This window comes from Cetorhinus maximus, chromosome 13 (genome assembly GCF_964194155.1).
Source record: "Cetorhinus maximus chromosome 13, sCetMax3.hap1.1, whole genome shotgun sequence".
NCBI lineage: Eukaryota > Metazoa > Chordata > Chondrichthyes > Lamniformes > Cetorhinidae > Cetorhinus > Cetorhinus maximus.
In genome coordinates, this window is record NC_135891.1 from 35,946,400 (window position 1) to 35,970,402 (window position 24,003).

The 24,003-nt window shown below is 40.9% G+C and overlaps 1 protein-coding gene across 5 annotated transcripts in view; it reads right to left on the minus strand.

Moving 5' to 3' along the window:
• Positions 1-24,003, minus strand: part of LOC144688545 (sodium-dependent lysophosphatidylcholine symporter 1-like) — a 47,293-nt gene that overhangs the window by 16,719 nt on the left and 6,571 nt on the right. For 3 of the 5 annotated variants that reach the window (XM_078555264.1, XM_078555262.1, XM_078555261.1), the window contains exons 4-10: positions 21,896-22,028; positions 16,190-16,268; positions 15,290-15,447; positions 9,659-9,749; positions 8,273-8,394; positions 7,455-7,538; positions 1,647-1,730 (exon numbers count right to left, since the gene is read on the minus strand). In XM_078555264.1, coding sequence (XP_078411390.1) covers positions 1,647-1,730; positions 7,455-7,538; positions 8,273-8,394; positions 9,659-9,749; positions 15,290-15,447; positions 16,190-16,268; positions 21,896-22,028 — 751 coding nt within the window. Of the gene's footprint in view, positions 1-1,646; positions 1,731-7,454; positions 7,539-8,272; positions 8,395-9,658; positions 9,750-15,289; positions 15,448-16,189; positions 16,269-16,969; positions 16,999-21,895; positions 22,029-24,003 lie in introns of all 5 variants that reach the window. The other 2 variants (XM_078555266.1, XM_078555265.1) reach the window with 2 other exon arrangements.

Genomic DNA, 24,003 nt, shown 5'->3' on the forward strand with positions numbered 1-24,003 from the left:
TGTGGACTAGTTGCTAGCATGGGCAAATATTGAATGCCTCCAGGTAAAACCTGCAATGTTATAGTTATACCTTAACAGAAGCTGCAGCATTTTTTTTTTAGGTACCAGGCAATACTATTTTCTTTTGTTTAATGTAATGAATCTCTGATAAATAATTAACAGGAACTTTCTTTTGGTGAACACCATGTGTCCCATCAGCACTTGTATTGCACTGAGACATTCTCTTTTATACAAATTAGAGATACAATAACACAATCACTGCATTACTGCAGGTGGGGAATGCAATACATAAATTTGTCCAACATGATCTGGAGTTTGCATGAGGGTTCTCCCAGGTCAGCACTAGGATTCCTGAAACCATGTAAACTGATCCTTGCACAGGAACAGATCAGTACAATGAATGGCATAAGGAAGCATTTAAATTGAGATTTTAAATGACGGTACATTGAAAATGCTTGCTCTGCAGGGATGTATTACTTTGCAAGGAGAACTCTTATGGGCATTGTCCCTTTATATATTAAAAAAAAACTATAAATATCTTTTCCCCCCTTGAAACAGCAACTGCTGATGGCTTCATCAAAATAACTTGCATGGCAGATGTACTGAATTACTAAAAAATCCTCAACTGAATTCACCACCCAGACACACACTGGGTTAATGATTAATTCAAAAATAAAACTTTCCTACTCTGTTGGGTCACCAAACGAGGTCATCAGCAAATGTTCTTTTAAAAAGAAATGCACACTTGTTTAAACACATAGGGCAGGGTTTTCAGGTCAGCTCGTGGGCGTGATCGATGGGCCTGGGAGCAGCCGGGGAGGGGACCGTCACCCGTGAGCGGCCCCCGACCGTGATTTTGCGCTAGCTGGCCAATTACCGTGCGCTGAAATGCTCAGCGCTGTGGGGGTGGGAGGAGGGCGGGCACTGACATAAGCAAGGGCGCGGACGCAGGCGAGCGCTGAATGAAAGCTCCCTGAAGGCAGAGAGCTGCTTCGGTGAGCTGAAGACTTCAAAGCAATTAAATGAAGATTTTAAAATCTTGAAAAAAAACGTCCACGCATCAGAAACAGTCACCTGAACATATACATGATGAAAATTCTGTCCATACAGTTTTTATTTAAATTTAATAACGGAAACCTCATCCCGCCCTTGGATGAAGTTTCATCAAAAATGCAACGTCTGCCTGGCAGGTTCACCCGTCCAACAACCGTAAGGTTGGGCAGACCATGAAAAACCGGGGACAATTGGAACTTTAACAACTTTAATTGAAGGCAGGCGGGCGTGTTTCTGACACTCACAGGCGCCTGCCGACCGAAATATCGCACCAGCACAGATGACATCGGGACGCTCGCCCGATATCATCTCGCACAATTTCACATCCAATCGGGTCGAGCATGTGCCCACAGGCTGACCTAAAAATTACGCCCGTAGACATAAACACACACAAAAGGAAAACAAATAAACAGGAAAAATCATCAGAAATTCTCAGCAGGTGACTCAATTTTTACATGGTGGCCTGCAGGTTAAAGCAGACTACTTAAGCATAGCACCTACAGCAGAACAAGAAACATGTGTCTCATTTACTAAGGCAGACAGAAAGAACAAAGAGAAAGAATTTAACTCTGTTGATGAACAAATTAACTCACAATCAGTCCCATAAACAGTGCTATTTTCTTTCCAAATTTTACCAAGACCCACTGCCAGAATGGAACCATGAGTGTTGCAGAGACCTACAGGAAAACAGAAGGAAAGTTAACAGGCTCATTCTTTTAAATTAGAAATAGAGCAAAGGGATCTTTGGAATATCACAAGTAGTAATTTCAGCAGTGCCAGTTAGTGGATGAATGTTGCTCAATATAGATAAAAAAGGGCATGTGATGCTGCCTACATTAAGTTATTGACCTTTAGTGTGGTCAGCATTTTTACACATACACAACTGGAATTGGCCATCACCAGTGGGGAGGAGGAGATAATATTACACGATACTGTTCCTCAAAGAGCTGAAATTTTGCTGCAACTCTAGGACGCATACGAGTGCCACAGTGCAAAAGACACAAGAGTGAGTCAAGAAGGAGTTAGATATAGCTCTTGGGGTGAAAGGGGTCAAAGGGTATGGGGAGAAAGCGGGAGCAGGCTATTGAGTTGGATGATCAGCCATGATCATAATGAATGGCGGAGCAGGCTCAAAGGGCTGAGTGGCCTACTCCTGCTCCTATTTTCTATGTTTCTATGTTTTAATAATATATCAAAGCCAGGATAAACAATCTGCATAAGAAAATGAAAAGTAAACACACGCTGGACTAAATGAAACTTGGATTGATAGATAACCTGGTGAAATGTTCTACCACCATATAGCTGTGCATTGCTTGGTGATAGATTTGCTTGATGTTTTGTTCCCAAATAACTGACCAGTTTTATGGATATTCCCGGTTTCCATAGAAATAACAGCTCTAAAAACAGTAATAACATTGCATCTCTCTGGTGAGTCACAGGGTGGTAAGCAAGACCTCATCTCTGCAACATTGTGACAGAGGAAATGGAGATACAAAATGGTTTCAAGCTCTAACCTAATGTCCAGTGACATTTGCTGTACCTGTGAGAGTATGAAGCCGAGTAACTAAGAAAAAAGTAAAAATGTAACAGTTTTCACAGGAGCCAATCCAAATAGGCACTATCTTACCAAAATAGGTTTGGTAGATTTGTGTTAACTGGTTGAATAAAAAGGACTTTTGTAAACTGCACTTTGTTATATACTTTTCTACAAACCATTCTGTAACGAAGGATGCCAGATTCTTTAAAATGCAACAACACTAAAAAATGTAAGATAGGCTAGGAAGTTACTCTAAAGAGTTGGCTCACAATTGAAACTCTTACATTTAACACCAATGTCAGTAAGTGGAAGTTATCCTAGATACTGCAGCGAAAGAAGGAAGACAGTATAGCAGAGGCCATAAGCAACATTGTTTTTGTACGAGGCTTTGTTCCCTTCTGCAAATTCTGCTTTTTCAGTAAAGTTCAAGATCATGTTCCTCTGGAACATTTTGAATTTTTGCACTAAAAATGTTGCATTCAGGATCATTAAAAAATTTCTCAAATACACAAACAATATTTTCAAAAGAAATAGATTTACAATTAACGGCCAGCCAGCATGAAACACGCGCTAAGAGCCTCAGCGCTGCCGGGGTGGGGGCGGGAGGAGTGTGAGCACTAAAGTCTGCGCATGCACAGGGGAGCGTGCACTGAAAGCTCCCTGAAGGCACAGAGCTGCCTCAGGGAGCTAAAGAATTTTAAGTACAAAAATAAACTTATTACAAATGATATAAAATTTCCCCCACATGTCCGTCCTCATGTGACTGAGTCAAATGTAAAAAAGGACATTAAATTTTTACTGTTATTTTAGTAACCGTTGGAAGCCTCATCCCATCCGTGGAAAATGCAAAGGCCACCTGGCCTATTCGTCTGCCCGCCAACCAAGCAGTTAATCAGGCAGTGAAAAATACAACTTAATTAATTGCTTAAGGGCCTTAGTGGGCCTCTTAATTGGTGGCGGGTGCGCTGCCACGTCTCATGTGTGCCCGCCGACTGAAGCATCGTGAGAGTGCACGATGATGTCGGGACGCTCGGCTGATGTCATCGCGCACTATTTCACTCCTGTTCGGGTCAGGTCTGTGCCCGCCCACAGGATGAAAAATTCTGCCCCTGATTTTTTTTAAAAAATTGAAGTTTCTAAGTTTATGATTACTGCATTCTCGTTAGCTTAATAAACTTGCAGAATGGATTCCTGGGGAGGCCATTGAAATGGACCACATGAATGGAATATAGTGGGAAGTTGGATGGATAAAGCTAAATAAAAGCAATGAGATAACTGAAGTGAAAGTAAAAATGTTGATTGTTCTTAAAGGAATAAATTGAAGGGGGTGCACAGGTTTGTTAAATGTTTCTTCTGCTTTAACTGGACAAATAAAAGTGGTACACTGTTGCATAACATTCCAATAAAACATGGGCCAGAATTTTTCCGTCGGCGAGCTAGGGCAGGGCCCGCTCGCCGACGAGAAAATGACGCGGGATGACATCGTGGGGAACCCCTGATGTCATCCTGCCCCATTTAAATATTCAGGAAGGCGGGCGGACAGCGAAATCAGTTGTCCGCCCGCCGACCTGTCAATGGCCAATTGAGGCCATTGACAACATAATTAAGCCAATTAAAGGCTCTGCCCGTCCAACCTTAAGGCTGGCGGGCAGGCCAGGAGCCCCAGTGGGTTTCTGAAAAAAACATGAAACCTCATCCACTGGCAGGATGAGGTTTCATGTCCGTTTTAAAAAACTTTAATAAACTTTATGTGATATTTATTAACATGTCCCATCTCGTGTGACATTGTCACATGAGGGGGGCATGTTAATGATTTTTTTATTTTTCTATTTTTTAAGTTTATAAAACTTTCAGCAATCTCCCTGAGACAGCACTTAGTCTCAGGGAGCAGTGCGCTCTTTCGCGTGCATGCTCGAAAGAGTGCACTTCGACAGTTGGGGCATCCCTCCCCCTCCCGCACAGGAAGTACACAGCGCTTCCCTTCGGATGTCACGCTGGGCAGGCCTTAATTGGCCCACCTACTCAAAATGGCGGTGGGGCCCGTTTCAGTGGCGGCGATCGGCTGCCCACCCGCCGGTGGGGCCCGCCTGCCCATCAAGGGCAAAATTCTGCCCTATGTTTTAAATTACTGTAATGTGATTTAACCTGGAAACTACCAAATTAAAGGAAGTTTGGAAGCGAGTACTACTGCTATGGAGCAACCGAATTGAAACAAAGGAAAAAATTAGCCTGCAATACATAGTGGGACTCTGAAGAACACATGGGGCAGGGGCGGGGCCCGCTTGCCAACACATAAAATGACACGCGGTGGCGTTGGGCGGGCTGCGCACCTGCCAAACTGTCAAAGGCCTATTAAGGCCATTTAAAAGCTAATTAACTCAATTTAATGAGTTGCCCATCCAACCTTAAGGTTGGTGGGCAGGCAAAGAGCCCAGGTGGCCTTCACATTTTTCATGAAACCTCATCCACGGGTGGGATGAGGTTTCATGGAGAGTTTTAAAATCTAATAGAAATCTATACATTTATTCTTTGACATGTCCCAGCTCATGTGATAGTGCCACATAAGGGGACATGTTTTAAAAGTTTAAAAATTCTTTATTTAAAGCTTAACACTAAAACAAATCTCGTGTATGCGCGAAAGAGCACAGGGAACCACTCAGAGAATCCTCCCCCCACCCCCGCCCGCCCAGGAAGCACTCAGTGCTTCCGGGCGAGCATCATACTGGGCGGGCCTTAATTGGCCCGCCCACGTAAAATCGGGTTCGCGCCCGCCCCCACACAACCCCGCCCGATGGGGGGAAATTTCTGGCCTAAATTACTAAAACATGATGGGGCAATGAAAGCATCAAATTAATTAGAACTGGGAGCATTTACTGTTGATGTGAAAAAATAGAATGGTATTTAAGTTTTTATTAAAGGCTTCAATAAAAGTTGTGGACATGTCCCAACTCATGTGACAGTGTCACGTGTGGGGACATGGCAGGGAAATTTTTTAAATACCTGTATTTAAAGTTTCAAATCGGAGACGATCTCCCTGAGGCAGCACTTTGCCTCAGGGAGATGAGTGCGCTCTTTTGCACGCACGCATGAAAGAGCGCACTCCCGGCTCAGGGAATCCCCCCCCCCCAGCACAGGGAGCGCATACCTTAATTGGCCTGCCCACGCCGCTCCTGCACTTCCCCCCCTGACAGGGGGAAAACGTTGCCCAGAATCACAGAATGTATGGTTTAAATACAACATGGATGCCAAGGAACTATATACAAATACTGCACTTAGAGCACTACACTCCAAGAGAATATTGACCCATATTTTGTAGTCAGCAGCAAAGAAAGGATGCACCCAAAACATTTGCAAGCTTTAAAAAGGAGACTGGTTCTAATCTGGGTCTAATCTAGCACAACCTCCTCTACAGAGCATCTATGGTGTCTACACAAGAAACAGCAAGGCTTTTCAACCAAATTGATGAGTCCTTACTGTGAGACACAAAGTCTAAACCAGGAAGAAAAAGCAGGAAATATAAATTAGATTTAAATCATGTCCAGCAAACCAAATTAAATATCGTGAATTACAAATGGGGTTAACTAAAGATAAATGAGAAAGGCAGAACAAGTTTTAAAAAATTGTTTAAGTCTCCAGCACTGATTATACTCTAAGGTAATGAGACTCCACACTTGTAAAATTATTTTTTACAGGGTTGGAGAGGTTGTTTGGCAGTAATTATCACTTACCACATCTTTAAAAACTCACTTACTCCTGAATGCATCAGTCTTAACTTTTTCTGCCATCTTTAGCGTGCAAGTACCTTAAGTTCACACACTGCATTTATTTCAGTGCTGAGAATATTGGCAAGGTGTGTAATGACACATCCTTCGGAGCAGCAGTGCATCTCTGACAGCAACTTCTGGAATTCAGCATTTAACCGCATATGTGCACACTCCAGAAGTTGCTGTCCAATTTACCCCGATATAATAGCAACTGCTGATAACCATTATTTTTATGCCAAAATTCAGCAGCTGTCGTATATCTCCTTTCTCTTATTTGGATCTATTCTTGTACATGCACAGATTCAAATGAATTCAATGAAAAATCATTTTTAAAATTAAATACAAAGTTTAGATATGCATTCTTATAACATCTACTATGGTGCAGAATCTACTAAGGTGAGGTTGAATAACCAGGAAGGGGGAAATAATGCCCCAGAACCAACAAATAACCTTATGCTGTAATAGTTATGAGTTGATATTTTGTATGATGAGAGCTTTTGTTTGATCAAGATGTTTTCCCTTAATCTTTCTTCCTAATTGGGTCTTCCTGTGTAAAGTTGGTGTCTTCCAGAGAGACTTATCTGAAGATTTAGCAACTGCTGTGGTGAAATAGCTTTGGAAGCTTTGAAATTGCTGAGGTTATCTGCCCTCAAGACTCCAAAAATTGTTTTCCCACAATTGAAACCATAAAGTTAGAGAGTAGAAGATGACAAGCAACAAATTCCTAACTAATTCAAGAAACACCAAAAATGAATTCTGACATGAAATAAATGTAAATTTCTATAAATCCAATGTGCGTGTGGATGATCCTTGGATAAACGTGGACTGCAAAGGTCCAGCTGTTATGGGTTTTGGTACTCACACATTGTAACCATTGGAACCTTTTCAGATGCAACAGAAATATATGGGATCCAAAAATCCAAGTCAAATAACATAATAATAGATAATGAATAATACATAACATGTAGGCAAACAAGAAAAACAACTTTACAATTGGCATAAATTGGATGAGGTTCAAGAACATTTTAACCAAAATGCATTTATCAAACTGGTCACGTTGTTTCCTTAAAAAATAATGATGCAAGGAAACCTTTACCTACCAGAATCACAAAGATAATGTGCTGAAAGTGATTGCCCAAACCAGCAGCATGAGTGCAAAACAGAGCAAAGTTATTCTGGACGAGCTGTGTGATAAAGCAATGTGGAGAAATGTTACATTCATGAGATTTTGGTATAAACTAAGCCATATTTAATAGACTCATACAAGCCCTGTTCCTCATTGAGCACAAATACCAACTGCAAACATTCAAGTTCTATTGGGAATGTTCAACACCCCAGGTACATACAAAAATCACATTTGAGTTATGCCTCAGCACCAACTGTTAAGAGTACACTGGTGTCACCTGCCCTTCAACCCCTTGCCAAATAGTCATTCTTCACATATCAGCCTGGACAGAATGTCAACAGACTACTTGGTTTGGGAGTGTTGGGGCTGGGGTAGAAACAAGGCTTGCATCAATTGCTGAATTCAATTCTGTCCTCATCCAGTTAACAATGTACTTTTCTGCAGAGGTCACTAGATAGCAATCAGGAAAAGAAAACACTGAATAATTTTCATCTCCTTAACCCCAGGATGCTGAGATACTGGTGTTCCTACTACCACCCTGGAGATCAGCTAATTCAGCACAGGTAGAACTTTGAGTCTTCTTTGTATGCATTGTATAGCACCAGACTACACAAATGGTGAATTTATGAACAGTCAGAGAAATTAAAGGCTGTAAAATTCATTTGGAAGCGTTTTAGTCTTTATACCAGTCATGTTTAAGGAACACTGGATAATAGGTTTTCTATGTTCTTATATTTATAAGTGATACAAAAGTCCTGATGACCAATAAATAATCTTCACTTTCTCAGTTACCTGAAAAGCCAATGAGATAAACAGGAAGCCAAAGGTGAGGCTCAGGTATGGCTTGTGACTCATTACCAGCTTCAGGCCTGTTACATATGACATGTGGAAATGATCTTTAGGAGCAAAACCACCTGTAATAATCACAAAACAGCCAATCAATATGCATATGGTGTAAAACATCTGAAGATATTTGAATCGTACAATGTGCAAAAGTCATCCCTGTCCAATCTAATGTTAGACCTCTGCAGCAAGTCAACTTATCCATTTTCAATTTCTAGTTATATTTAGAAAAATATTTTATCATTGCGATTGATCAGCAGTATGATGCAGATCACTCAATACTGCCAATAGATCTTCCCAAATCTTGTGCCGAAAGGACTTGTAATTTTGAGCAAAGTTACCATTAACTGAATGGCCTATTCACAGGAAGCATCCAGACTCACAATGTAAATGATAATATCATCCTGTGTTAATATTATTGAGACATCCAGTTACATTATTAGAATGACGTGCAAAAAAGATCACAGTTTGGTTGTCACCATCATCATGGCGATTGTTTGAAGTTGAAGTCTTATTTTAGGATAGCTGCAGTATATTTGTGTAATGAAAGTGGTACAGAAACAACAATCTAGGAGGGAGGAGGTTTGCTTTCCTGGCTTCTTGTTGAGCATTGGTGAATGAGATCAGTGGTGGCATACACATGTGTAGGGCATCGGGGGGGTTGGGTGGAAAAGGGGTAGAACAAATCAATATAAAGTAAAATATCTGGCTAAGGACTGTTCAGAACAATTGGACTGGGTTTGTGTTGAGTCAACTTATCTCAGCTAGGGCACGAGTTAGGATGCTAACCTTTGCTGGGCTTCAATGAATCAAGAAGGCAGCTCGCCACCATCTTGTCAAGGGCAATAAACACCTAGCCAGCAATACTTATTTTTGAAAATAAATATTTTTAAAAACTAGAGATATGCCCAGCGTCCTAGAACTACAAAGTGGAAAATTAGCCCAGTTTTCTGCTCCTGATCACTATCCAACAACCCCGACAAGAAAATTCACCCGTGTGAACATCAAATTATGGCAACTCTAGGCTTGGCTGTGATGTTCTCCACAGTCAAAACCCCTGCCTGCACTCACTGGCTGAGTTCACACATGAAGAACGGTCACTTGGATAAGGTATTAAGAAGGCTGTGGAGCCCAGTAGGAGCCAATGCCTGATGGAGAGAAAGGATAAAGGGAAACATTTGGTGACAATAAAAAATAAATAGTATAAGGAAAGACAGCTCCGCAACACTAGACTCAAGCTGGCAGTTAAGAATTTTAGCACGATGCTGGATGAACTTGGTTTATGTGCCTGTTATTTCCACATCTCAGTGTGCCAATTGCACCCCAGCCACTTACCTGTGTGCTCCTTTACTCCAAGTAACAGAATCAATGAACAGAGAAAATAAAGGCTTCCAATCACCAAGGCTGCCAGCATGTAAGCCCACTTCTGTGGAAACAGAGAAACATACATTTCTTACAGGGATACCCTAAGGCTCACAAGTTTCAAATAAGAAAGACCCTCAGTCCATGCTGGTTTAACTTTCCATAATATCCCTACAGCTACCGTCCCACAAAAACTCAGAATGCTCAATTCTCTAAGATGTGAACAAAGGATTTTTGCCTCCACTATCCTAACCAGATGCTTATTCTATTTATTGATCACTCGCTGTGTAAAGAAGAATTAGTGTAAGTCCCAAATGTTCTATGGTTGTGGTTGTTTACTGTATGGTTGTCTTTTAAATTATATATTTTGTATTAACTATCATATCTATTTCTAACACATCACTTTGTAGTTACCTCTTTTCAAAGCTGAAAAAAAAAATCAAGTTTCTTTAGTCTTTCGTCATATCACTCAACTCCAAGGATCATTCTTCAACTTTTCCCTAAACCATATTTCAGACCTGAATATTATTTACTGCAACAATGAAAGGATCAGAAGATTGAGGGAGCAGCGGAACAAGATGTAGGGGCAAGAGGAATGGTACAAACAATGGCAGGAGGATTGGAAATGGGAAGGACCTAATCAAGGGACTGGACATCGGGAAGGGGAAGCCAGGTGAGAGCCACCTGAAGCCCTTGGACCCCTCTCCCTGTGACCCCCCCACCCCATAACCACCACCGCACCTCCCCCCCACCCCTTCCCGCCAAACATTACTTACCTGTGGCCTGAGTCGCTCCATGATCCTGATACTCTGATGCCTGTCCATCTCACAGCAGCCACAGCCTCCCCAGTGGTGCTGCTGAGCACAAGAACTGCCTGCCTCTGATTGGCCGACAGCTCTCGGAAGGCAAGACATCCGCCCCCGGGGTCTTTACTCCAGGGGAAGGCCCACCACTGACCTTGCTATTGCCTGACTGGCTTGTGGTTCTGCAGGCCTTCCCAATAAGAGGAAGCATGGGTGTCTCACCAGCTCTCCAACTGGCAGGCAAGACCTCTGCAGCTGAACAAGATTCCGTCCCAAAAATCTTTTGATCCCAGCCTTAAAATGTATTCAGTGATGGAGCATCCACAACCCTTTGAATGAAGTAATTTCTCCTCATCTCAGTCCTAAATGATTGGCCCCTTATCCTGAGACTGTGCCCTTTGTTTTAGATTTGCTGACTAGCGGAAACAATCTCTCCGCATCTACCCTATCGAGCCCCTTCACAGTCTTGCATGCTTCGTGAGATCACCTCTCATTTTCCTAAACTCCAGAGAATATCAGCCCAATTCACTCAGCTTCCCATCGTCAGACAACTCCCTCATCCTAGGGACCAAATTAGTGAACCTTCGCTTTAGTGCCTCTAATACAAGTATACTCTGCCTTAAATATGGAGACCAAACTGCATACAGCATTCCAGGTGTAGTCTCACCAAAGCCTCGTATAATTGTAATAAGACATGTTTATCCTTGTATTCCAATCCCCTTGCAATAAAGCCCAACATGCCATTTGCCTTACTAATTGCTTGCTGTACCTGCATACTAACTTTATGGGCAGGATCTTCCGGTCGACGAGCGGGGGCCTGCTCGCTGATGCATAAAATGATGCGGGATGATGTTGAGTGGAACTCCCGACATCACCCCGCATCATTTCCATTTTCAGGTCGGCGGGGGCGCAGCTGAGTCAGCTGTGCGCCCGCCGACCTGTCAACAGCCAATTGAGGCCATTGAGACACTAATTAAAATCATTAATGGACCTACCCGTCCAACCTTAAGGTTGGCGGGCAGGCCGGGAGCCCTGGCGGGCTTCAGAAAAAGCATGAAACCTCATCCGTGGGTGGGGTGAGGTTTAATGAGGGTATTTAAATTTTTAATGAAGGTTTCAGTTAAAGTTATGGACATGTCCCAACTCATGTGACAGTGTCACATGAGGGGACATGTCAGGGAAATTTTCCTATCATTTTTATTGCGAATTTTAATTCAGAGCCGATCTCCCTGAGGCAGCACTTAGCCTCAAGGAGATCAGGGCACTCTTTCACGCGCATGCGCGAAAGAGCGCACTCCCAGATGAAGGAATCCCCCCCGCCCATACAGGGAGCACATAGCGGTTTCTGGCGGACCTTAATTGGCACGCCCATGTCAAATGGTGGCGTGACCCCATTTGGGGGCACCGATTGGAGGTGCGTCCGCCCGCACCCGCTCTCGCACATCCCTCCCAATGTGGGGAGGTGGGGGGTGGTGATTTTTCCCTCTCTTTTCTTTGTATGAACAAACCCAAACCCGAGTCTCTTTGAATATCAACATTTACAAGTTTGGTAGTTTTTAAAGAATATTCTGCTTTTCTAATCTTACGACCAAAGTGAATAACTTCACACTTCCCCACATTATATTCCATTTGCCATCTTGTTGCCACTCACTTAACCTGTCTATATCTCTTTGCAACCTTTCCATGTCCTCCCCACAGATTAGCTTTCCACCCAGCTTTATATAATCAGCAAACTTAGATAGATTACTCTCCATTTCTTCATCTAAGTCATTAATGTAGATTGTAAATAGCTGAGGCCCTAGCATTAATCCTTGCAGCATTCAACTAGTCACAACGTGCCAACTTGAAAATAGCCCGTTTAAACCCACTCTGACTCCTGTCCATTAACCAATCCTCTATCCATGCTAATATATTACCCCCAACTCCTTGAGCCCATCTTGCCTATTAACCGTTTCTGTGCCACCTTATCAGATACATTTTGTAAATCCAGTTATACTACATCTACTACATATACTACATACTACATCTACCCGACTAGTTACATCCTCAAAAAACTCTAATAAGTTTGTTAAACAGGATTTCCATTTTGTAAAACCGTGTTGACTAATTCCAATTAAATCATCCTTTTTAAGTGCATTTATAAAACTTCCTTAACAGATTCTAGGACTTTTCCCCACATTAGTCTAACTGGCTGGTAGTTTTCTTTTTCATCCTTCCCTCTTTTCTTGATAAGCAGTGTTACATTTGCCAACTTCTGATCTGATGGGATCATTCCTGAATCTAAGGAATTTTGGAAAAATCATAGCTAGCACATACACCATCTCTGCAGCTATCTCTTTTAGAACCCTACAATGTAGGCCATCAGGTCCCAGGGATTTGTTGGTTTTTAATCCCTTAAGTTTCTGAAATAATTTTTCTTTACTGATATTAAGTTAATTTCCTCAACCTTTATAGCCCCTAGGTTATCCCCTATTTCTGGTATGTAATTTCTGTCTTCTACTGTGAAGGCAGACACAAATTGTCCACAATGCCTCTGCCATTTTCTTATTCCCATGATAATTTCTCCTGTCTCTGCCTCTCAGGGACCAATGTTTATTTTAGCTACTCTTTCTCTTTATATACTTATAAAAACCCTTCCAATCTATTTTTATATTTGTAACTACTTTACTCTCATATTCTATTTTATCCCTTTTTAATTAACTTTTTGGTGGCCCTTTGCTCATTTCTAAAACACTCCCAAACATTAGACTTGCTACTGTTCCTTTGCAACATTATAAGCCTTTTTTTTTCAAATTAATACTATCCATAGCTTCCCAAGTGAGCCGCAGATCGCTCTTTCTTGTTGAGTTTTTGTTTTTCAATGGAATGTATTTGAACATTGAGTTGTTTCTTTAAATATATTCCATGATTTGGCACCATACTTTTTAGTTCATTTACTCAATCAACCTTAGCCAGTTCTCTCCTCTGTAATTGGCTTTGTTTAAACTTAACGTGGAATTCAATGGTATTATGGATCACTATATGCCCGTGGATCTTTTACTATGACATTGCTAATTAACCCTGCCTCATTACATCATACTAGATTTAAAGTAGCTTTATCTCTAGTCACAACAGATTGCTTCAGGAAACTGTCGTGAAAACATTCTACAAGTTCATCTACTAAACTCCCCTTGCCAACTTGATTGCCCTAGTTGATTTGAAAATTAAAGTCCTTCACAATTATTGTATTTCCTTTTCTATAAACTCTAATAATTTCTTGTTTAATGCTCTGTTCGAAGGTAAAACTGCCGTTAAGAGACCTGTAAACCACTCCCACCAGCTTTTTCTGACTTTTGCTATTCCTAATTTCCACCCATACTGATTCTATTTCAGGATCTTCTGAGGCCAGATCCTTTCTCACTAATGTCCTTATGTCATCCTTTACTATCAGGGCTACCGCTCCTCCTTTGCCATTCTGTCTGTCTTTCAGAAATATTATGAACATTTCAACAATATCATGAACATCAGAACATTTATTTCTTAACCTTGATCACCTTGCAACCATGCTACAGCAATGGCAATTAAATCTAAACCATTTACTTCTATTTGTGCCACCATTTCATCTATCTTATTGCAGATGCTTCATGCATTCAGGTAAAGAACCTTTAATTTCATTTTTTTACTACTACTATTCCCAAATCAGCTACAATCTCACTAAATGCTATATAGAACATTGGTTAGACCACACTTGGAATATTGTGTGCAATTCTGGTCACCACATTACCAGAAGGATGTGGAGGCGTTCGAGAGGGTGCAGAGGAGGTTTACCAGGATGCTGCCTGGTCTGGAGGTTATTAGCTATGAGGAGAGGTTGGACAAACTCGGATTGTTCTCACTAGAGCGACGGAGATTGAGGGGCGACTTGACAGAAGTTTACAAAATTATGAGTGGCACGGACAGAGTAGATAGTCAGAAGCTTTTTCCCAGGGTGGAAGAGTCAATTACTAGGGGACATAGATTTAAGGTGAGAGGAGAAAACTTTAGAGGAGATGTGCGGGGCAAGTTTTTTACGCAGAGGGTAGTGAGTGTCTGGAATTCGCTGCCAGAGGAGGTGGTGGAAGCAGGTACGATAGTGGTGTTTAAGATGCAGCTTGACAAATACATGAACAGGATTGGAATAGAGGGATACGGACCCCGGAAGTGCAAAATGTTTTAGTTTGACAGGCAATATGATCGGCGCAGGCTTGGAGGGCCAAAGGGCCTGTTCCTGTGCTATACTTTTCTTTGTTCTTTGTTCTAAATGGTGGAACAGACTGAAATCCTCTTCCTATAATGCCAAACTTTGGGACCCAAGTAAAAAACAGTTTTATGATATTCAAGGGGATCTGCACCAAACAGCACTTTGGACTTGGGATATTAATATGAATAAAGCACCTTGCAGCAGGATACAATGTTCTTTTCTTAGATTTCATTACATCAAAGATTAGTCCAGTGGCTGCACAGGAAGAAATACATTGTACAAGTTTGGCATGCAGATCAGGGTGTTAACTCTGCTAGAATTCAAACATACATTCTCCTGCTGGGTCAATTTCTGTCTTACTATGCTTCTGTTACATGCCTTGGGACATTTTCCTACATTGAACAATTTGCATTTATATAGTGCCTTCATTCAGGAAGAGGAGAGATGCTGGTTTATTTTTAACATATCTCAGCACTGAACTTTACCTACAATGACATCCTCCCATCTCTGAATATAGCCAAGTCAAAATAATTTGCAATACACCAAAGACAATACTGAGGTCACTCAATGAGCAGTGCTGACCGTGTTATTGAGGCTGTTTACCAACGGAGAGGTGTTGTTGAGTTCTGTTCCATTCTGCATCATGCGACACGTCTCTGCAGTTTGCGTGTGATACGCTCCCACAATCTGACCTTGAATAGCAGCTCCAGCCAGTGTTGCCACAACCTCCACTCCCATTCCTAAAATGAGACGACATGCGCAAAAATGGTTCATCACACAGCTGTCCCATAACTGACCACAGTTTTCCAATAACCCATTAGCTTTACAATGCATCTCGCCTCTTGGATTTTACATTTTTCAGAAGCCTACATCTTTTTCACTCGTCTACATCACTCATCTACTCTAGTGGGGTGAAAACATCAATACAGTCTTTTGTTTCACACTTTCAACAAATATCTTTGTACTATGTCTTTCTTGAACTCTTGCCGGGATGCCGATCAATGGGTATAAGTTGTCCTACACTATAATCATTTGAGAGTGGCCAATACTTTATTTGTAGACCTAGGGAGGTAAGCTACCTGACTAATGGACATCACAACTGAACCACACACTATCCACCAGAGCTACTGGATCGTAATCAGGAGGAATCCTGCCAAATTGTTCCCTTCCTAGCCAAGAGAAAAGGAAGCCACTTGTAATATTTACACTGCTATTCCAGCTGAAATCTGTTAAATATATCAGAGAGGGGGGATGTGGGACCTTCCTGGACTGGATGGCTGCCCAAGCCCAAGGAACTGTATCACAACAACACAAAACTAAAAGCTGAGGGATAGCTATGCCAAAAATCACTGTAGTACAGTAATAAATATCAGACAAGAAAACGCACAAATGCATGAATATGGGAATCATGTGAAATTCCCAAAAGTGTAGAGAGCAGATTTTTAAAAAAAAATTTAGACTGAAGGGCAGATCAGTACTTACTGTATGCAGTCGCTGAATCTCTATCACGCTGATCACCACCGAGAAACATGGTTAGAGCAGAATAGGGCACGTGGAAACACTACAGAAATATAAAAGTTCAAAACAACTTTCAAGAACAATTATTAAAAAAAAACACTCTTCTGTTTCATTACTCTCATCAAAAGGTGAAAGATTAGCTCCGACCATTAAATATGCTGTGTGTTTATGGGCAACCCAGAATAAATAACTGAGAACTCACTGTTCGAGGCTAACCAGTTAGACATTCAGTTTTCACTTTTGGAAACTGGATTGTGAAACTAACCCAGGCCAAGGTATAAAAGTCGTTTTGTTCTGCTGGCTGTAAATTTCCTAAACTAAATAATTTCAGGGCAGCCTCAGAACAGCTGTACTTATGCATGACAGGCATGCCAACTTTGAAATTCAGCAATAGCTGACAAATGATTTGCCAAGCCAAAAAATAAAGTCCCAAATGTTGGGTACAACATCTGAAAAGAGTAATTCCTCAAAATGCAGTTAGATATTGATGATCCATTATCATATTCAACCATAACACATCTGGTAGTGCTCTAGCCTCTGAGTCAGAAGGTTGCGAGTTCAAGTCCCACTCCAAGACTTGAACACAACAGCACAGTACTGAGGGAGTGCTGCACTGTCAGAGGTGCCATATTTCAGATAAGGCATTAATCTGGGATCCTGTCTGTCCTCTCTGGTGGATCTATACGATCCCATAGAATTACTTCAAAGAAGAGTAGGGAAAATATGAAACAAAAACAAAAATACCTGGATAAACTCAGCAGGTCCGACAGCATCTGCGGAGAGGAATACAGTTAACGTTTTGATTCCATATAACTATCAGAACTAAGAAATGTAGAAATGAGGTGGAATATAAGCTGGTTGAAGGGGGGTGGGACAGGTAGAGCTGGATGGAAGGCCAGTGATAGGTGGAGGCAAAGAAGAGATTGCCAAAGATGTCATAGACAAAAGGGCAAAGGGGTGTTGATGGGGGTGATATTAGCTGAGGAATGTGCTAATGATGACATTAAGGGTAGAAAGCAGGACGAGCAAGTGACAGATAGCCCTAGTAAGTTTTTCCAGATATTTTTGTTTTTGTTTCAGATTTCCAGCATCCACAGTATTTTGCTTTTATTATAGTAGGGAAAATATCCCTGATATGCTGGCCATCAACTGACATCACAAAAATGATTATCAGGTGATTAAGACATTGTTGTTGGCCATTTGTGGGAATTTTCTGTGCACAAATTAGCAGCTGCATTTCCTACATTACAACACTTCAAAATACTTCATTGACTGTAAAGCACTTTGGGATATCCAGTGTTTATGAAAGACCCTGCATAAATACAAGCCTTTCCTTTTATAATTAACTTCAAGTACACCCAACATTTCATGTATTGGAAAAAAAACATGCCTAAAGTGCGTAAAATAGAGTTTGCAGTAATGGATTTACTAATTTATGATGGTATAAGTTGTATTTTCCAAGGACCAGAGTATCCCTTTCACCCTTACCCCACAACAAAGAATAAACATTTGAGTATTGCTGAAAAAAGAGACATGTCAAAGCTTTTTGTCTTGCACTCCTCAGGACACTTCACTTGGGAGGTTCATCCATGTTAAAGATGCCAGTTGCTGCTTATTTAGCTGATGGCACAGAAGCTGCACCAAATGTTAAAGCTGCTTACCGATACAGGAAGAGAAGTTGCCCATTTCATAAAAGACTCACAGCTGCTTTTAATCTTATCAGAAGGTTTGTTCTTCAACCATTTTAAACATAAACCTCCAAACCTGAAAACAGGTAGTGTTGATGAAGAGTTACACTCAAAAGTTAAGCGATCTTTTCCACTTCAAGATTCTAAGTGGCCTCCTGTGCAATTTCAATCTTTTGCCTTTAAAAACTTAACTCTCACATTATTGTTTTCACCATGTCTAAAACACTATTTATATATTTTTAAAAATGTTAAATGCAACAGCTCCCTTCAAATGCTGGCCACACTCTCTTATTTTATTTGCATATCCTGGCAAGTAAACAAGTACAGGGAATCTAAAACTAAAGGCAGCTATTATATTAACACATCTGAACACTCTCCATGACTCAAAAGAAACAAGTTGCTACTGGTCTTGAAAGAAAACGATATCACACAGATTCTGTGTGAGGATACAAATGCCCGAGTCATGCTTCACTCTCAGTTTTAATTATGTAAACAAACTACAACCAATTGTGAGGTAAATCAAGTAATCTAAAGCACCTGGTGATGGGTTGTTAGATGAATTAGTCTACTTATGTTGTTACAAAAGCAATAATTGTAAGTAGCATCATAACTTTAGTTCCTAAACAATACTTCAGTTCAGTTCATGTTATTTGTTTCTCAGTCAATTATCTTAGTGCCACATCTAGCATACTTTTGAGCCAGGAAAATAATAGTTCCTGTGTTAGTTGTTGTGACCTCTCCTGTACTGCTGAGTGTGACTGTCAAATCTCACTGCAGAACCTTAACTGGAAACTTAATTGGGCTGTGGATGGTGACTCAAATGAAGGCTCTACAGAAAGCTGTGTGGGAAATTTGAATCCAATGATTTTCAGTTGCAAATGGATACATTAGTCAGAGGAGTTTAAATGTGGGCGAATTGTCAACTATGGTATGAGTCTACAGCAGAAACCTGCTCAAAATTGGCATCTTAATGGATGGTGTGGAAACTGAACTTGTGCTCAACTCCCTCCCTAACAGCACAGTGGTAATACCTATACCATGTGAACTGCAGTGGCTCAAGAAGGCAGCTCAGACCACCTTCTCAAGGGCAATTAGTGATGTGTAATTAATGCTGGTGTTGCCAGCAATGCCCAATCCCAAGAACAAATTTTTAAAAATAGTACAATAGTAGTATTCATCTTAAGTACTGATAAGGCACATTGTTGGAACAGTGCAAAGGGAGCTTTAGGCAACCTGGAAATACTTGATGGCACAGTGCAAAAGAAGCTTTACTTTGTATCCATATCTGATTTAACCTTGATGGGACAGTGTAGAGAATTGGCCCTTTACAATGCTGTGGTTTTCCTTGTCATTTGCCATAGCCAACCTAAACCTTATATTACCATGATCACGGTCCACAAAATGTTCCCCTATTGTTACTTGATCCACTTGGCTCACCTCATTCCCAAGCAATACCTCCTTTCTTGTTGGGCTGGAAGCACTTCTGTAGAAAATTTTCCTGAACACTCTAGGACCTCTTTCCCCTCTCTGCCTTTTATACTCTGCCTATCACAGTCTATATTCAGATAATTAACGTTATAACCACTCTATAATTCTTGCACCTCTCTGTAACTTCCTTGCAAATATGCTGCTCTACATCCTTCTCAATGGTTGGTGGCTTATAGATTACACCAAGCAATGAAATTGCACCTTTTTTGTCAGTGGGGTGAGAATGGATCTGGCCAGATCAATTGGAATCAAAGGTTGGCAGGCAAAACTATATCTGAACAAGGCTGCCTTTAGAGAAGAGAGTCTGAACACAGACAAGGTATATTCCTAGGAAGGGGAAAGGCAGGCAAACAAATCCAGAGCTCGCTAATGACAAAAGAAATAGAGGTTCAGATGTAGAAGAAAAAGTGCGTTTATGACAGATGTCAGGTGACTATACAACGGTGAACCAGGCTGAATATAGAAGGTTCAGAAGGAAAGTGAAAAAGCATATAAGAGAAGCAAAGTGAGAGTATGAAAAGAGGTCAGCAGCTAATATAAAAGGGAATCCAAATGTCTTCTACAAATGCTTATAAATAGTAAAAAGATGGTAAGAGGAGGATTGGGGTCGATTAAGGACCAAAAAGGGAACCTATGCATGGAGGTAGTGAGGTAGATACTTTGCATCTGTCTTTATCAAGGAACAAGCCGCTGCACAGGTCATGGTGAAAGAGAAGGTATTTCAGACACTTGAAGGATTTAACATTGAAAAGGAGAATGTATTGAGAAAGTATTGAATAGGCTGTCTGTACTTACTGTTGATAAGATACCAGGACCAGATGGGATGCAACCAAAGATATTGGTGAGAGAGGAAGTTGCAGAGGCACCAACCTTAATTTTTCAGTCTTCCTTAGACTCAGGGGTGGTGCCAGAGGATTGGAGAACTGCAAATGTTACACCCTTGTTCAAAAAAAGATGTGAAGATAAACTCAGTAACTGCAGGCCTGTCTGCTTAACTTCGGTGGAAGCTTCTAGAAACAATAATTTGGGACAAAATTAATAGTCCCTTGGGCACATGCGGGTTAATTAAGGATAGCCAGCATGGATTTGTTAAGGGCAATCATGTTTAACTAACTTGCTAGTTTTTTGATGAGGTAACAAAGAACATCGATGAGGGTAAAGCTGTTGAATGGTGTACATGGACTTCAAGAAGGCATTTGATAAAATGTCGCAAAATGGACTTCTGAGCAAAGTTATAGCTCATGGAATAAAAGGAACAGTAGCAACACGGATATGAAATTGACTGAGGGACAGGAAATGAACTAGTGGTTAATGGATGCTTTTCAGACTGGAGGAAGATTTGTAGTGGAACTCCCCAGCGGTTGGTACTGGGACCCCTGCTCTTCCTGATATATATTAATGATGTTGACCTTGAAGACATGGCACAATTTCAAAATTTGAAACTTGGAACTATTGTGAACTATGAGGACAAAAGTGTAGAACTTCAAAAGGGACATGGAAAGATTGGTGAAATGAACGAACAAGTGGCAGATGAAATTTCATGCAGAGAAGTGTGAAGTGATTCATTTTGTAGGAAGAACACAGAAAGACAATATTTTTATTAATAGGGGTGTAGATTATAAATGCAAGGAAGTTATATTAAACTCGTATAGAACAATGGTTTGGCCTCAACAGAAGTATTGCATCCAGTTCTGGGCGCCACAATCTAGCAAGGGTGTGAAGACATTAGAGAGAGTGCAGAAAAGATTCATAAGAATGGTCCCAGAGATGAGAAACTTTAGTTACCTAGATAGATTGGAGAAGTTATGACTATTTTCCTTGCAGAAGAGAAAGTTGAGAGGAGATTTGATAGAGGTTTTCAAAATCATGAAGGGTCTGGACAAAGTCGATAGGGAAAAACTGTTCCTATGGGTGTAAGGATCAAGAACAAGAGGGCACAGATTTAAGGTAATTGTCAAAAGAAACAACGGCAACATAGGAAAAACTTTTGCATGCAGCCAGTGGTTAGGATCTGGAATGCATTGCTGGAGTGTGTGTTGGAAGAAACAGGTTCCATAGAGGCATTCAAGAGGGAATTGGATTGTTATCTGTAAAAGGAAGAATGTCCAGTGCTATGGGGAGAAGGCGGGGGAGTGGCACTAGGTAAAATGCTCCTACAAGAGATGGGCCAAATGGCCTCTTTGCTGTAACAATTCTGTGATTCTGTGTACTTAGGAGAAACAATAGCATGAAATGGTTTACTTATCTTTCTGCTTTCTTTCCCTTGATGTCTGATGCCTGGTTTTATTGTTAAAATAAGTTTGTACAGCCTGCTGGGTGTTATGTCATCTCAACCACCAATCCACTTGCATATTGTTAGAGGATAATAATCCCATTGTTCAGATGCAGAGAGATATGCTGGGTGTCTGATACACAGATATGGAAACATCAACTGGTCTCACAACTGCTGGGTGTAAGTGACTCATTGGCTTCAGGTTACACTAAAAAAACTTACACTCATGCAGGTGTGAAATGCACAGTAGGTCATAAGATACCAGAAGAAGCTGTATTTCCAGGACATTGTGTAAGAAGGGCTGAACCATAACAGGAAATATGAAGCAACTCCAAATGGCATGGAAAACAATATCCTAGAGAAAGACAGATGAAACGGGAATTATTCACAACCAATGATATGCTTTTAAAATTAAATTCCAAATTTTTAGTTATAGTGTCATTTCATCCAGAGTCCATCATCGTTCATTTATCATTCCCCAGATTTAGTGCACTACAATACCATGTAGTTTATGAGTTCTCACAGTTGTGCATTTACAAGTGATTTATTCACGATTTATCAGTCCCATCACCGAATGACTGCTGCTTGGCTTTGTTGATGCACTGACATTGCTCAGAGTTTTTGTTGGTGAAATTTCATCACAACTTTCAGCCACATTCATCAGATCTTCAATTTGTGTTTCAATAAATAGTTCTCATTACAGTTCGGGTCTGACCTACTAAAAATATTTCTTCCTTGTGTACACAGCTTCCTAACAATCTGTGCAAGCAGAGTAAATCTTGGGCATGAAATAAGAAATTTTCTGAAGGGTAGTAAACAACAAATACACTCAATATTCTGGAGCAAGTTTTTAAATTAGATCAAAGCAATAATTAACCACAAGACCTTAAAGAATACATATTTTAAAAGATTTTCAAAATTATACGGTCAAGAGGACTGGAAGTGGTAAAATAGTCAGCTAAATATAAGTAGAGTTAGTATTAATAAAGATAAAAAGGGAATAGAAAGATGGATTACAGATAGTATCGATAAGGAGCTAAGGAGCATTTTAACAATATCCATTTAAAATTCATTTAAAAGATAAATTATAGAGAATCAGGAAGTCGCAGATCTTTAAATCAGTCCTTCACATCATTCTGCATCAAAGACAACTATGGATCCGGTCATTTTAAATTGAAGTAGCTGCGTGATTTAACACATCACCAGATGGTTATCCTGGGTCTAATAAATCAGGCAGCCCTTCTACCTAAAAGTGCAGAGTTTAAAGCCACAAGAGAGAATTGAAGGACTTGTATCAATTACTAGTTGATGCTTCTTTAGACAATTATTTTAGTAAGCATACTGTAGCATTTTACTGATCTCAGAGACCATTGAAAACTTCGGCTCCAGATGTACTGCTTCCTGGATTCGTCTACTTGTAGTAAGAAAACATGATTCAAGATATAAAAACAAAAATACCTGGAAAAACTCAGCAGGTCTGGCAGCATCTGTGGAGAGGAGCACAGTTAACGCTTTGAGTCCGAATGACCCTTCAACAGAACTAAGTAAAAATAGAAAAGAGGTGAAATATAAGTTGGTTTAAGGGGGTGGGTGGGACAAGAAGAGCTGGATAGAGGGCCAGTGATAGGTGGAGATAACCAAAAGATGTCACAGACCAAATGACAAAGAGGTGTTGAAGGTGGTGATATTATCTAAAGGAATGTGCTAATTAAGGGTAGAAAGCAGGACGAGCAAGGTACAGATAGCCCTAGTGGGGGTGGGGTGGGGGGAAGGGATCGAAATAGGCTAAAAGGTAGAGATAAAACAATGGATGGAAATACACTTAAAAATAATGGAAGTAGATGGGAAAAGAAAAATCTATATAAATTATTGGAAAAAACAAAAAGGAGGGGGAAAATCAGAAAGGGGGTGGGGATGGAGGAGAGAGTTCAAGATCTAAAATTGTTGAACTCAATATTCAGTCCGGAAAGCTGTAAAGTGCCTAGTCGGAAGATGAGGTGCAGTTCCTCCAGTTTGTGTTGAGCTTCACTGGAACAATGCAACAAGCCAAGGACGGACATGTGGGCATGAGAGCAGGGTGGAGTGTTGAAATGGCAAGCGACAGGGAGGTCTGGGTAATACTTGCGGACAGACCGAAGGTGTTCTGCAAAGCGGTCACCCAGTCTGCGTTTGGTCTCTCCAATGTAGAGGAAACCGCATTGGGAGCAATGAATGCAGTAGACTAAGTTGAGGGAAGTGCAAGTGAGATGCTGCTTCACTTGAAAGGAGTGTTTGGGCCTTTGGACGGTGAGGAGAGGGGAAGTAAAGGGGCAGGTGTTGCATCTTCTGCG